The 13240-nt window shown below is 50.4% G+C and overlaps 1 protein-coding gene across 3 annotated transcripts in view; it reads left to right on the forward strand.

The window, feature by feature from the left end:
• The window catches only part of Abcb8 (ATP-binding cassette, sub-family B (MDR/TAP), member 8), a 19079-nt gene continuing 5839 nt past the window's right edge, over positions 1 to 13240 (forward strand). Inside the window, exons 1-14 of one of the 3 annotated variants that reach the window (XM_011249790.3) lie at positions 1 to 22; positions 476 to 903; positions 6233 to 6542; positions 6845 to 7000; positions 7077 to 7119; positions 7295 to 7400; positions 8083 to 8244; positions 8365 to 8450; positions 8562 to 8659; positions 9393 to 9498; positions 12135 to 12168; positions 12438 to 12574; positions 12720 to 12814; positions 12988 to 13121. In XM_011249790.3, coding sequence (XP_011248092.1) covers positions 8131 to 8244; positions 8365 to 8450; positions 8562 to 8659; positions 9393 to 9498; positions 12135 to 12168; positions 12438 to 12574; positions 12720 to 12814; positions 12988 to 13121 — 804 coding nt within the window. In that variant the 5' untranslated portion in view covers positions 1 to 22; positions 476 to 903; positions 6233 to 6542; ... (2 more) ...; positions 7295 to 7400; positions 8083 to 8130. Of the gene's footprint in view, positions 23 to 475; positions 904 to 6232; positions 6543 to 6844; positions 7001 to 7076; positions 7172 to 7294; positions 7401 to 8082; positions 8245 to 8364; positions 8451 to 8561; positions 8660 to 9392; positions 9499 to 12134; positions 12169 to 12437; positions 12575 to 12719; positions 12815 to 12987; positions 13122 to 13240 lie in introns of those variants that run through there. The other 2 variants (XM_006535812.1, NM_029020.3) reach the window with 2 other exon arrangements.

The following is a 13240-nucleotide window of genomic DNA, read 5'->3' on the forward strand; positions in this document are numbered from 1 at the left end:
CCAACACTGGGAAGGAAGGATGGTGAGTTCAAGACAAGCCTGGGCTATAAAGAGAGTCTCAGGCTAGTCAGAGCTATGTAGCAGGTCTTGGGGGTACTTTGGGAGACAATTATAGCAAGAATAAGCTTAGCCCAACTGCTGCAAGAGCTATTCACTTTTGAGCTGGAACCTTAGGCCAGTGATTCAGACCCAAATGAAGAAGGAACCTAAAGGTTAGCTCTTAGGTTGCACTTTGATTAACTTCATGACCTACATACTAATAATTCACGATAACTGTGAGTAGCAGGATCACATAGGGAGATTAGAGACTCAAGTGGTGGCACGTTACGTGCATGTATGTTTTTGTTTGGTTTGGGTTGAGGGGTGTGTGTGTGTGTGTGTGTGTGTGTGTGTCTGTGTGTAGTTTTTTTTTTTAACTCTCAGGTCTGTTTTCACATATTCCTTCTCACGAAACCACCACTTCCTGTGATGCCAGGGAGCATAGAGATTGTCTGGAACAACTCTAGAGAAAGGGCTCAAGGTCAGAAGCGCCAGGACGTCCTCTAATGTGAGAATGAACGTCGCACAACCTCTGACCCGCACCTGACTTCAGGCCACTGAGCAAATAGCTAGAGCTGCTTCTGCTCGGTCCCGCCTACAGCCAACATTTTATCCAATCACAGCTTGCAGCAAGACTGATGTGTCTTTTCTCCAATCATCGCTGAGAATGGGAAGGGGTTGTCGGGATGGGGCCATAGCGAACATGGAACCCTCGGTAGGATAAGTGTGAGATTGCCGTTGCTGGCTGCCCCTATCTTATTGCCTCAACATGTTGGTGCACTTATTTCGGTTCGGAATCCGGGGTGGCCCAGTTCCAGGATGGTCGCTACAATCCCTGCGCTTCCAGACGTTCTCTGCCGCCAGGTAAAAACACAAGAGCAACTTGGAGTGTGGGCCATTGACCACCGTCCGACATCGCGCGGGGCCCGCCGGGATATGTAGTTCCGGGCTCGCGCGGGGCTTGCTGGGAGATGTAGGCTGTCTCGGAGGGTGTGGAATGTCACTGTCCAGGGAATTGGCCTCAATTATTCATGATGCTGTGTGGTGCCAGCAGGAGGCTCCGCAGGTCTGTATCCACTTGCGGTCAGGACTCAGCCACACCCAGTCACCACTGCCCACTAAGGGGCGCCACTCACAGCTCGCATTCGCTCTCTGGTAATCCACCTGGAGATCTGTAATTGGTGTCCATAGACATTTACTATTGATAGTGCTTCAGGATTAGCTGAAATAGTTCTAAATAATCAAAAGCGATACCTGAGCTGGCGAGATGATTTAGCAGTTAAAGGCACTTGCTACCAAGCCTGAAGACGTGGATTCTACTTGAAAACTCATGGTAGGAGGTATGCAGTTTCGGCAAATTATAATTATCCTCTTACTTCCACTATCCCAAACCCACTAAATAGATAAACACATACGTGCATTTAAAAAAAAATTTTAAAGTAGGTCCTAGCTAGAATCTACTGTGAATTCAAGGCCAGGCTGGTCTATAGAGAGCTCCAGGTCAGCCCAACTATACAGTGAAATCTCAACAGCATCCACGTTAAGCCCGAGAGTTGCTAGGAATTTGAAGCCAGCACGGACTACATAGTGAGTTCTGAGTGAACAAAACAAATAGGAATTTGATTCTTAGAGCTAGATGTATCGTCAGGAACCGAGCCTAGTACCCTTTACTCAAGAAGGTGAGTCTAAATCCAGTATACAGCCGAATGTATTCTATACATTCTAAGTTCAAGGCCCACCTGGAAAACTTTGTAAGATCCTGTGTCAAATATAAAGAGTAAAAGGGTCATTCATATGACTCAGTGGGTAAAGAAGTGCCACCAACGTGATCCCCTGAGTTTGTAATCCCTGGGACCCACGTGTGGAAGGAGAGAACCAGTTCTTGTAAACTGTCCTTTGATCTCAACTCACTGTGGAGTGCTCAGGCATGGGTGTGTTTCTCGCACCCCCCCCCACACACACACACAAATAAATAAATAAAATTACTATATTTTAAAAATAAAGAGTAGAAGGAGAGCTGGAGACATGGCTCAGTGGTAGGCTTTTTGTTTGTTTGTGTTTGTTTGTTTGACAAACATGAACCATAGATTCAATTCCTAGTACCCTGGGTGGGAAAAAAAACTGATCCATTCTTGGTAAAATTAAAAAAGCAAAAACAAAAACAGAAAAACGTACCCCACATTGATCCAGAGAGAATAATGAGTTGAAAGCATAGAAGAGACCAAAGTCTAATTTTTCTCTTTTTCTCCTAGTAATTTATTTTTTATGTACAGTGGTGTTTTGCCTGCACGTATGTCTGTGTGAGGATGTCAGATACCCTGGAACTGGAGTTACAGACAGTTGTGAACTGCCATGTGGATGCTGGGAATTGAACCCTGGTGCTCTGGAAGAGCAGGCAGTGCTCTTAACCACTGAGCCATCTCTCCAGCTCATTGTTTTTAGTTTTGTTTTTGTTTTTGTTTATTTTTTTAAGATTTATTTATTTAATATATGTGAGTACATTGTAGCTGTCTTCAGACACACCAGAAGAGGGCATCAGGTCTTATTACAGATAGTCGTGAGCCACCACGGGGTTGCTGGGAATTGAACTCAGGACTTCTAGAAAAGCAGTTAGAGCTCTTAGCTCTTAACTGCTGAACCATCTTCCCAGCCCTGTTTTTAGCTTTTTTTTTTTTTTTATAAAGATTTATTTATTATTATATGTAAGTACACTGTAGCTGTCCTCAGACACTCCAGAAGAGGGCGCCAGATCTTGTTACGGATGGTTATGAGCCACCATGTGGTTGCTGGAATTTGAACTCTGGACCTTCGGAAGAGCAGTCGGGTGCTCTTACCCACTGAGCCATCTCACCAGCCCTGTTTTTAGCTTTTTAAACAGAGTTTCACTATGTAGTTCTGGCTGGCCTGGAGCTCTCTATGTAGACCAGTCTAACCTTGAACTCACAGAGATCCACCTGCCTCTGCCTCCTGAGTGCTGTGATTATAGGAGTGCCCTCTACCCAGAACCTAGAATTTAACTGTAAATATTCTACAAGAAGCAACTGTTTCCCTGACAGGTCCAGGGGAAGGCTACCAAGGGTAGGTAACTATGAGGGGAAGGTTGCCAAAGGTAGGTAACTATGAGGCAAGCCCACCTGCCTGATGGAGGGAGGAGGGCAAGCATGGGAACTGGTGCTGGGAAGCCTTCCACCAGTTGTTGACAATCCCCATAGCTTCTTGGTTTGGAGGAGCTGAGAGAAGCTAGAAAGTAGCCATGATAAATTATTAATGTCTGAAAACAGTCTTTAGAAAGAGTGAGGGTGTTGGTAATATTTGGACCATAAAGAGACACAAGGTGAGACCAGATAAATGACTGTGTTCATTTCAGTTCATGAAACAAATTTAGCAGATCAGGGTCATTTTGAAAGGTCATCAGAAACTATCAGAATATCCATTTCAGAATTAAGGGACATATCTTATGAAACCTTTTAACTTTGGCATTCACACACGCACATGGTTCTGGGTTGTACTAAGTGCAGTGTACCGTCTCAGTGACAGTAAATCTGTATGTTTGCAAAAATTGCAGTGGTCAGCCTTACTGCATATCTAACAAGGGCATACACAGCTTAACAAACATCTGCTCAATAGATATCTCATATCCCAGAGTTTCCTAAGTTCTAGAGTATAAAATATGCCTCTGCCCCCTCAGTAAGACTACTGGAAAATTTGGGGGCTGGTGAGATGGCTCAGTGGGTAAGAGCACCCGACTGCTCTTCCGAAGGTCCAGAGTTCAAATCCCAGCAACCACATGGTGGCTCATAACCATCCGTAACAAGATCTGGCGCCCTCTTCTGGAGTGTCTGAAGACAGCTACAGTGTACTTACATATAATAATAAATAAATCTTTAAAAAAAAAAAAAAAGAAAATTTGGACAGTAGTACAGGAAGAAAAAAGAGTGAGTTTTATCTTAAACTGAGGCTAGATAGACATAAGGCATAGTGGGGGGCGGGGGCGGGGGAGGAACACTAGGCATCTGTTAATGATGTATATGTGGGTGAGTACATGAGTGCAGGTGTCAGAGGACACCAGAGGGGTTGGATCCCCTGAAGCTGTAGTCACAGGCTGTGTATTCACAGTTGTGAATTTCCTGACAAATATGCTGGAGTCAATCTCAGGTCGTCTACAAGAGCAGTGCCTTTGACTGCTCAGCCAGCTCTCCAGCCCCTATTTTATTTTAGTCTGTAATGAGGTCTCACTTTGTATTATAGGCTGGCTTTGAACTTGAAATCTTCCAGTGTCAGCCTCCCAAGTGCTGGGATTTCAGGAATGCACCACCCCCACGCCCCCACCTCCACTTACAGTCTTTCTTTTCTTCTAAGTCTTTCCTCATCTATTCGTCTATTTTGAACATTCGTCTGTGTACTTTTAGCCAGATAACTTCTGCTCCAAACTGTCCTGTCCTTCCCCTCTGGCTCTTTCGTATTATGACCTCTAAAATGCAAATCTGACTTTATTACACCTTATCCTAAAAACTGCAGATATCCCTAAAAACCCCTCCTGAGAAGGTGGCCTTCTTGCATCCAGGAGCTTTGTGGAGGCTCGGATGCTATCCTTCCAAGGCAGCTGTTTCCTCTGCCTCCCATGCACCCTGGCAAAGCCACCTTGTTGCTGAAGGTCTTCTCTCACTGCCCCACCTGCCCACAATCTCCAGTGTGAACTTTTCTGATGCTGAGGTCAAACCCAGCAGCACATACTCTGAGCTCTGTGCTTCCCCACCCAGCATGGCCGTAGGGGAAGGAGGTTACTCTGTCTGATTTGCTCAGTCCATAGTCTGTGACACAGTGGGTTTACAGGTGTTGTAAGCAGCTGAATCCTCTTGCTCTCTTGTTTCTCTCTTTCCCTCTTGGGCTCTTCTTCCCCACCCCCTTCCCTTCTGCCTCTCTCCACGTGGTCATGGCCATGGCTGGCCTCTATTTCTCTACTCTCTCCCTCTCTCTGCCTTTCTCTACCGCTACCCTCTTGCCTCCCCTCCCCATGACCTGAATAAACTCTACTCTATACTTTAAAAAAACAAAAAAGCAGCTGAATCTACCTTTCCATTTTATACATATGGGATGTTTCCATTTTATACATATGGGACCTGAAGGATGACAGAAATCAGTCCTTTGTGGTTTTGTTTCTGTTTCCTCTGTCTCATTGCTGAATGAGAGAGGAACATACAGCCCTCTTGCCCACCTCATTCCTGGGAACAAATTATACCATCTCTCACTCAGTTCTTCTCCTTACCAAGTGAGAATAAGGGCATCCCTCAGGGTCAAGAGCTATGGACCATTTACTCTATTGCCAGGTCACGTTGATGACCTTGCACATATGCAGGGGTAGGCACAGAGAAGAAAGCTCACCCCCCAAGATTCTCTCTGAGCCTTCCTCTAGAAAGCCTTCTTGATCCGTCCCTGTAAAGGAGGCCTGCCCACCCACCCCCCACCCCACCCTCGGTCTGCCGCTCCAGGTGTCCTGTCTGGCAGGCTGGAGACCTGCATTGACTGGGTGGCTGGAGGCTACATAGGGGCCTGGGTGGCTGATGCGGCCTGGACAAAAGTGCTAGAGGCAAAGGCTCTTAGGCTTGTACTCTGATAGCAGAACATTCCCCAGGTGCTCCACATGTGAGCAGGGGTCTTACAGATCAGCATTGCTTAAGAATGCTAAGGTGGGGCTGGAGAGATGGCTCAGAAGTTAAGAGCACTGACTGCTCTTCCCGAGGTCCTGAGTTCAGATCCCAGCAACCACATGGTGGCTCATAACCATCTGTAATGAGATCTGATTCCTTTTTCTGATGTGTCTGAAGTCAGCTAAGGTATACTCATATATAATAAATAAATAAATCTTTAAAAAAAAAAAAAAAGAATGTGCTAAGGTGTTCATTTTGGGTGAGGTAGCACATACCTGAAGTCATAGCTACTCAGGAGGCTGAGCCAGGAGGATCACTTGAGAGCAAAAGTTGAAGGCCAGACTGGGGAATATTTTATCTCAAAAGAAAAGAAAAGAAAAGCATCCGTGGAGAGGCTGCAGATAAAATGCTGTTCCAGAAAACTCATCCAGAGCCCATGGTTGGGGGGAGGAGGCGGCGGAGGGCGGGGCTGAGTATGTGGGCAAGTGTTAGTAATTTGAAGGACAGCCAGGCCCACAGCTGTCAATGCCTTTTTCTACCTGCAGGTCCTCAGATGACCGGCTCAGCTCACACCTCCTGCGGACTGTAGCCCAGCTCCGTGTACAGCTCCGGGCTCACCTCCCTCGAGCCCCACCAGCTTCCCACTGGAGCCCCTCTGCCTGGTGTTGGGTTGGGGGGACCTTGGTGGTCCCTGCAGTCCTGTGGCAGCATCCACGCCTCTGCCTTATAGCACTATGTGAGGCCAAAGAGTCCCCTCCTGCCCAGCCCACACGTGCCCCAGAGCTGCGCTTTAATTGGAAGCTCTTCTGGCATTTCCTTCACCCCCACCTGCTGGCCTTGGGGGCAGCCATTGTGGTGAGGCTTTCCCTGCTCCTCCGTGCTCAGGCCAGGAAGGGCCTAGGATAGCATTCCTGCCTTACGGCAATGACCCTGGGGCATCGGGATAACCTGTGCAAGGGGCTGAGTCTGTAGGCTATGAGGACTCAGGGGCTGGAGGTCTGGACTTAAGCTCTCAAAGAGACACTTTTGTGACATGGATGGCCATGGTGTGGACAAGGCAAGGCTGAGTAGGGGGAGAGGAAGAGCCAGAGCCAGAGCGGGGGAGGGGATGGATACAGCCTCCTCTCCAGGTCTCTCTTCCCTCTGTCCTGTTCCAGCTGGCCTTAGGTGCGGCACTAGTGAATGTGCAGATCCCCTTGCTCCTGGGCCAGCTGGTGGAGATTGTCGCCAAGTACACGAGGGACCACATGGGGAGTTTCGTGTCTGAGTCCCGTAAGCTCAGCGTCCAGCTGCTCCTACTGTACGGTGTTCAGGTATAGCCGGGTAGCAGGGCTCGGGGCTCACAGCAGCCTTCTTATGGTGTCGCTAAATGCCAGGCCTCTCTTCCAGGGACTGCTGACCTTTGGATACCTAGTGCTGCTGTCCCACATTGGTGAGCGCATGGCCATGGACATGCGGAAAGCCCTTTTCAGCTCCCTGCTCCGGTACTAGCAGCTGTAGTGGGTGGGACCAGGGTAGACCGGGGTAAACCAGGAGGTCTAGGTGGGGCAAATCCTGAAGTGCCATCTCCTCTTCCTTCACCTGCTACCATCATGTCTTCCTGCCAGGCAAGACATTGCTTTCTTTGATGCCAAAAAGACAGGGCAGCTAGTGAGTCGCTTGACTACTGATGTGCAAGAATTCAAGTCATCCTTCAAGCTTGTCATCTCCCAGGTCAGTGGGTCAGGCCCCTGTGCAGACTCAGCAGGCCAGAATTGCCTGCCCCAGCCCTGACATTCTAACATTGCCTTGAAACAAGGCAATGCCCCTGCCCAGCTCTTACTGTAGACTGTCTGAGGAAAGCATGAGAGAGAAGGAACTAAAGAGTCAGGACAGGCTGCTGTCCCATGCTCTGAAACCTTGCCTCCCCAGAAAGCCATTGTGAGGCAGTTATCCTCACAGTGAGTGATCCTGGCAGAAGCAAGCTCATCTGACCCAGCATGACCCCTTCGTGCCCATACCCAGCTGGCATCAAACTCATGCGTGACTCTACTCCATACTGATAGTCTGTCCTGTGCGCCCCTCCTTCACCTGGTCCGGTGGGCAGGACACTGGCCCATGGTAGTCAGTGTATTCCTGTGCAGTCCAGCATGTTGAAACAGAAACAGTGGATTTGTTTAAATAAAAAGGGTATGGCCTATGGACATTCTCACCCATCCCTTTTGAAACTGATAATTAGGTCCTGGCTGGCCAAGAAAGGGGTTCATTTGGTAACCCATAACTGCCCCTTGACCTTCAGGGCTCGCACTGCTGGCCTAGGCCTCATAAGTGCAGAGCTGTGGCCAGCCTACCCTCAGCAGAACACTCACCATCTGGTGCCGATGCTCTAACATCCTGCCCTCCTTTCACTACTCAGGGACTGCGCAGCTGCACCCAGGTGATTGGTAGCCTGGTGTCCCTGTCTATGCTGTCCCCTCGCCTTACCCTGATGCTGGCTGTCGTCACACCCGCCCTCATGGGAGTGGGCACCCTGATGGGCTCAGGCCTCCGAAAGCTGTCTCGCCAGTGTCAGGAGCAGGTACTGGGATTCTTGACTTGTCTCCCTTGGTTCTTCCTAGCATCTCTGGCCCATTCTCCTTGCCCTTCCTCCTGCCTCTTCCTGTCTACAACTACTTCCTATTTCCCTGTCTCCATGCAGATTGCCAGGGCAACAGGTGTAGCAGATGAGGCCCTTGGCAATGTTCGGACTGTGCGGGCCTTCGCGATGGAGAAGAGGGAGGAGGAGTAAGTCCCGGGAAAGCAGAGCATAGAGTGGGCCCATCCATCTCACCCCTCCCCTGCCCTGGCCCACAGCCCAGCTGCCTCCCGAGTGCCCAGCCCAGCCTCTCTTCCCAGACGCTATCAAGCAGAACTGGAGTCATGCTGCTGTAAAGCAGAAGAACTGGGCAGGGGCATCGCCTTGTTCCAAGGGCTCTCCAACATCGCTTTCAACTGTGAGTGAGCAAGGCCTGTCTGGGAGGGGACGTGGGCATGGGCTGGGTGGGAGCAAAGAGAGGCAACAGACAGCCTTCACTTGCCCAGGTGCTCCTGACATTGAGGGCCTGCATTTGTGAGATGCCGCAGCTTCTGACTCCTGTGGGATATTAAGTGATGTCATCCCTTAGCTCGTGGAGAGTGCTGCAAGGCACCCTTAAGGAGTGTGCTGTAAGGCACCCTTAAGGAGTGTGCTGTGCACCTCAATGTTAGGAAACCCTTCTGTTTCTCCAGCCCTTTACGTTTTCATTTATGTGTGCATGTGGATGTGGGTATGTGGATGTGAGTGCAGGTACCTAAAGAGGCCCCAGAGTGGGAATTACAGACAGTTGTGAGCTGCCAGATGTGGCTGCTGGGAACTGAACTCAGGTCCTCAGCGTGAGCAGTGTGTGCTCTTAACCGCTGAGCCGTCGTCCCGGTCCTTTGATTTTTAGATAGAGCCTCACTAAGTTACCTAGATTGACGTCAGACTTTTTCTGTATCCCAGGCTGCCTTGAACTTGTGGTTCTCTTGCCTCAGCCTCTTAAGTAACTGTTACAGGCCTACATCACTATACCTGGCCTGCCCATCTTGTTTCACAAATGTGGAGTTGAGGGCTGAGAGTCAACTGGTGGCAGTACAGGGGTAAGGCTCAGGACTCAGTCTTCATCCCTTGCTACTTCCTGCCTCACTGCCTGGCCCCTTTCCATGTAGGTATGGTCTTGGGCACCCTGTTCATTGGGGGCTCCCTTGTGGCTGGACAGCAGCTGAAAGGGGGAGACCTCATGTCCTTCCTGGTGGCTTCCCAGACAGTACAGAGGTAAGTGGGGACCACTGTCATCTCTCAGGAGAGTTCCCCCTACCCCCACCCCACCCTGCCGTCCTTCCAGAACCCTGCTTCCTAGAACAGGGATGCCAGTGTACTTGGGGGAGGAGATGCTGCCTAGCACTAACCCTGGTCCCCCAGGGGGACACAACAGGGGGAGCCTCTAACACTTCCACAAGAGCCTTCTAAGGCTCCACTGCGCCTCCACTCAGGGATGCAGTAAGCACCATTAGCTTCCAGGCAGCTCTCAAGTGTCCCTGAGAAGCTTTCAAAAAAAAAAAAGAATTAATTGTGGTGAAATAGACAGTGGAAATGTTATTGCCTGGGCCGTTCTTAAGTGCACACTTTGGTAGTGTTACACACAGCTCAGTGTTCTCAGCCACCACGTTGTGTGGCGTGCGTGTATCAGCGCTTGAATACCCTATGGACACCTTCCTGAACAGGCTTTTTCAGGGCTGCCCTGGCCTCAGAGCTTTCCAAGGATGAGATGAAGAGCACTGCCCCCCGATGCTGCTTGTGTGACTTTCCTCTCCCTGTCTAGCTGAGCCCCATCTACCCCATGCAGCAACCTGGAGCTCATCTGTCACCTTGGCCATAAGGCAGCCTCAGTGGGCTGTCTCAGCGGGCTGCCCCGGCAGGCCTCAGTGAAACCCAAGCACTTCCTACTGTTGTTTCTACCTTGCTTTCCCTAGACATAGCAAACTTAAAAAAAAAAAAAAAACATAAATATATGTTATGATAAACAACTAAAGAGTGAATATGCTATAATAAATAAAGGGCAAAGACTTATTAGTACCAACCACGTCAGGAGTGCTCTCCCCCTTCTCAAATTGGTCCTTCCCTACAAAGGTGACACTCCTCCTCATAGTGGTGCACTGTCCCTGCCCAGAGTCCTATCTTGCCATTGCTGTGACTCCACAGTTCTTAGAGAAAGACCTAGTATCTTGTTGCTATTGTCTAGTGTGACATAAGGCCAACCTGGAGATTGTAGAACAGTCTTGTCTGCACGATAGCCAGAGGACTACAGAGCAGAGCTCACCGGTTCCCAGCTACATGGGCACTGCCTTTGCTTCCATTTCTGCTCCACATCAAAGACCGTCAGATCCTCTGGTCTCCGAAGCCTTATCTGTCCTCTGGCCCAGCAGCTGTTCCTCCCTGCCTTTGCTATCTAGGTGCTCTGATTGCAAAAGAGGTAGGGGCTACCATGTCCCTTCTGCTACCTTGCATTCCTTGTGCTGACCTAATTCCCAGGTCAGCGTGGACTCCAGTCCTGAGGACTCGGATGAGCAACTTGGCTCTACTCCCTGGGGACATGCCTCCCATCTTCATGTTCTTCCCTGCCTACTGCATTGTTCAGCCCTAACGAGTACTATGCCTAGACTGCAGGGCAGCCCAGAGAGTAGCCTTCGCTGTCTCAGGCCCCTGGCCAGGTCACCATCACCAGCCAACTGGAGGATTTGGCCTCCTTGGGAAGCTGCTGTGTTTCTCTCTGCCTCTTGCTGTGTATCCAAGGGCCCATGTGTCAAGGCTGAGGTCCAATGGGAGGGATGAGCAGGGCATCACAGCTCAAGCTAAGTGTTCCTTTTGTTGAGAATGGATGGTCCCCAGTCGGGCATCTGCCCAAGCCAGCTTACTTCATCCCAGTGCATGGCTGGCCCATTGTACCAGCTCTCAGGGCAAGGTCAGAGCACTCCCGTGAGTCGTGTGTGCTTTGGATTTCAGTTGTGGTTGCCCCTTTGCCAGGCTCTAATGGATTCCTGGTTTCCTGTGAGCTGGTCACACCCACAGATAACTCACCCACTCAGCTCCTCCCTCCACAGCCAACCTACTCCTGGCAAGTGCCTATTGCCCAAAGCCTGCCATAACTGTTTCCTTGAGGGCTTTGGGGTGCTTACCCAGCACCAGAAGGGTGAACTTAGTCCATAGCTTGTGGGATGGCAGTCTTTCCTCTTCTCCGAAAGGGCCCATTGCACTCAGAGGCATATACCCGTAGGTTGGCTAACCCACTGGGGACCATGACTAAGGCTGTTGACTCATCTTCTTTCTTAGCTCTCAGCAGGCGACCAGCCCCAGCCCTGCCAAGACAAGGGAGGTGACCCACTGTCTAGACAGATAAACACATAGCATCACCTACACATGCCCACTTTTAGGGCAAGCCCACATAGAATCTTTGTCAGGAAATTTACTTTGGGGGCTCCCCAGGGCTTCCCCTTTTAGTCCCCTGTCTCTGTTTTTCTTCTGAAAGGGCTTAACTTGTTTTCCATCTGAATTTAAGTCCTTGCTTCTCCAGAGTCTAGTGTTAGGTCTGACCTCCCACTGTGAACCCATCCTTATCCCTGTTTAGTTAAAGCCCTCTGGTGGGCCATCTTCACCCTGTTTCCTGAAGGCCCGGGAAGCATGTGGACATACCACTGAGTCCTAATCACTTACCCATCAGCCACTGCTGCCTGGGGCCTCTCCAGATCCTGGCTCTGGCAGCAGGCAGCTGTTAACTGAAGGGGGAACAGAAGCTCAGTGATCTGGTGTCACAGTCCCAGGGCCATACATGTGAGCCCTGCCGCTGCCTCCCCAACATAGCCTTCCCTTCTCTCTGACTCTTGTTAATACGTCTTCTCACTCTCCTCTGGCAGGTCTATGGCCAGCCTCTCTGTCCTGTTTGGTCAGGTAAGTGAGATTGTCCCAAGTCTGGGTTAGAGTCCCCATCTATCACTAGAGAGGTGTGAGGTAGGGGTGTGGCTGTGGCTGCTGTGAATACTGCCTTTGATTGGGGGTGGGCAGAGGTAGAACAAAGAACAAGGTTTGAACCCCAAGACCATAGTCTGACTCCACCCTATGAAGGGTCTGGACACACTACAGCCCTGCCTGGTAGCAGAAGCCCCCTTCCCTGGAAGCCCTGGTTTTTATCTCAACCACAAACTAGATTCCTTCTGCAGGTGGTACGTGGGCTGAGTGCGGGAGCCCGAGTCTTCGAATACATGGCCCTGAGCCCTGTCATCCCATTGACCGGGGGCTACTGCATCCCCAACAAGGACATTCGTGGTTCCATCACCTTCCAAAATGTCACCTTCAGGTCAGCATTGGTGGTTATGCTGAGAATGAGGGGAAATCAGCTGGCATTTAACTGAAAGCTTCCTGTGAGCAAGGCCCTGTGAGGGACCTTAGGGCAGTAAAGGCTAGGAAGCTGGTCTGACTGGGGCTCTCTTGGCCACCCCCAGCTACCCCTGCAGACCTGGCTTCAATGTGCTCAAGGACTTCACCCTGAAGCTGCCCTCTGGCAAGATTGTGGCTCTTGTGGGCCAGTCTGGGGGAGGTAAGAGGAAGCGCACGACTTTCATCCTCTGGTTCGTATTGTTTGGTAACCACTTGGAGCAGGGCTGGTGGCAAGCCCTCCGTGGTTCCTGCTCCTACCTGGGATGGGTACCCTCCAGTACGACAAGGGTCTGTCTTTGCTAGGAGGTTCTCCCCAACTCCCCCTCCCTCCAGGAAAGACCACAGTTGCCTCCTTGCTGGAACGCTTCTATGACCCTGAAGCTGGCTCGGTGACGTTGGATGGGCATGACCTGCGAACTCTCAACCCCTCCTGGCTCCGGGGCCAGGTCATAGGTTTCATCAGCCAGGTGAAGGGCAGAGCTGAACAGGGTCTCAACAGCAAGACTGGGGCCCCTTTCTCTCTTTCCCGCTCATCTCCCTGTTTCTCTGAGGACATCTGTGCTCTTCATGGTTCTTAGGCATCCTC

The sequence above is a fragment of the Mus musculus genome, chromosome 5 (genome assembly GCF_000001635.26).
Source record: "Mus musculus strain C57BL/6J chromosome 5, GRCm38.p6 C57BL/6J".
Lineage (NCBI taxonomy): Eukaryota > Metazoa > Chordata > Mammalia > Rodentia > Muridae > Mus > Mus musculus.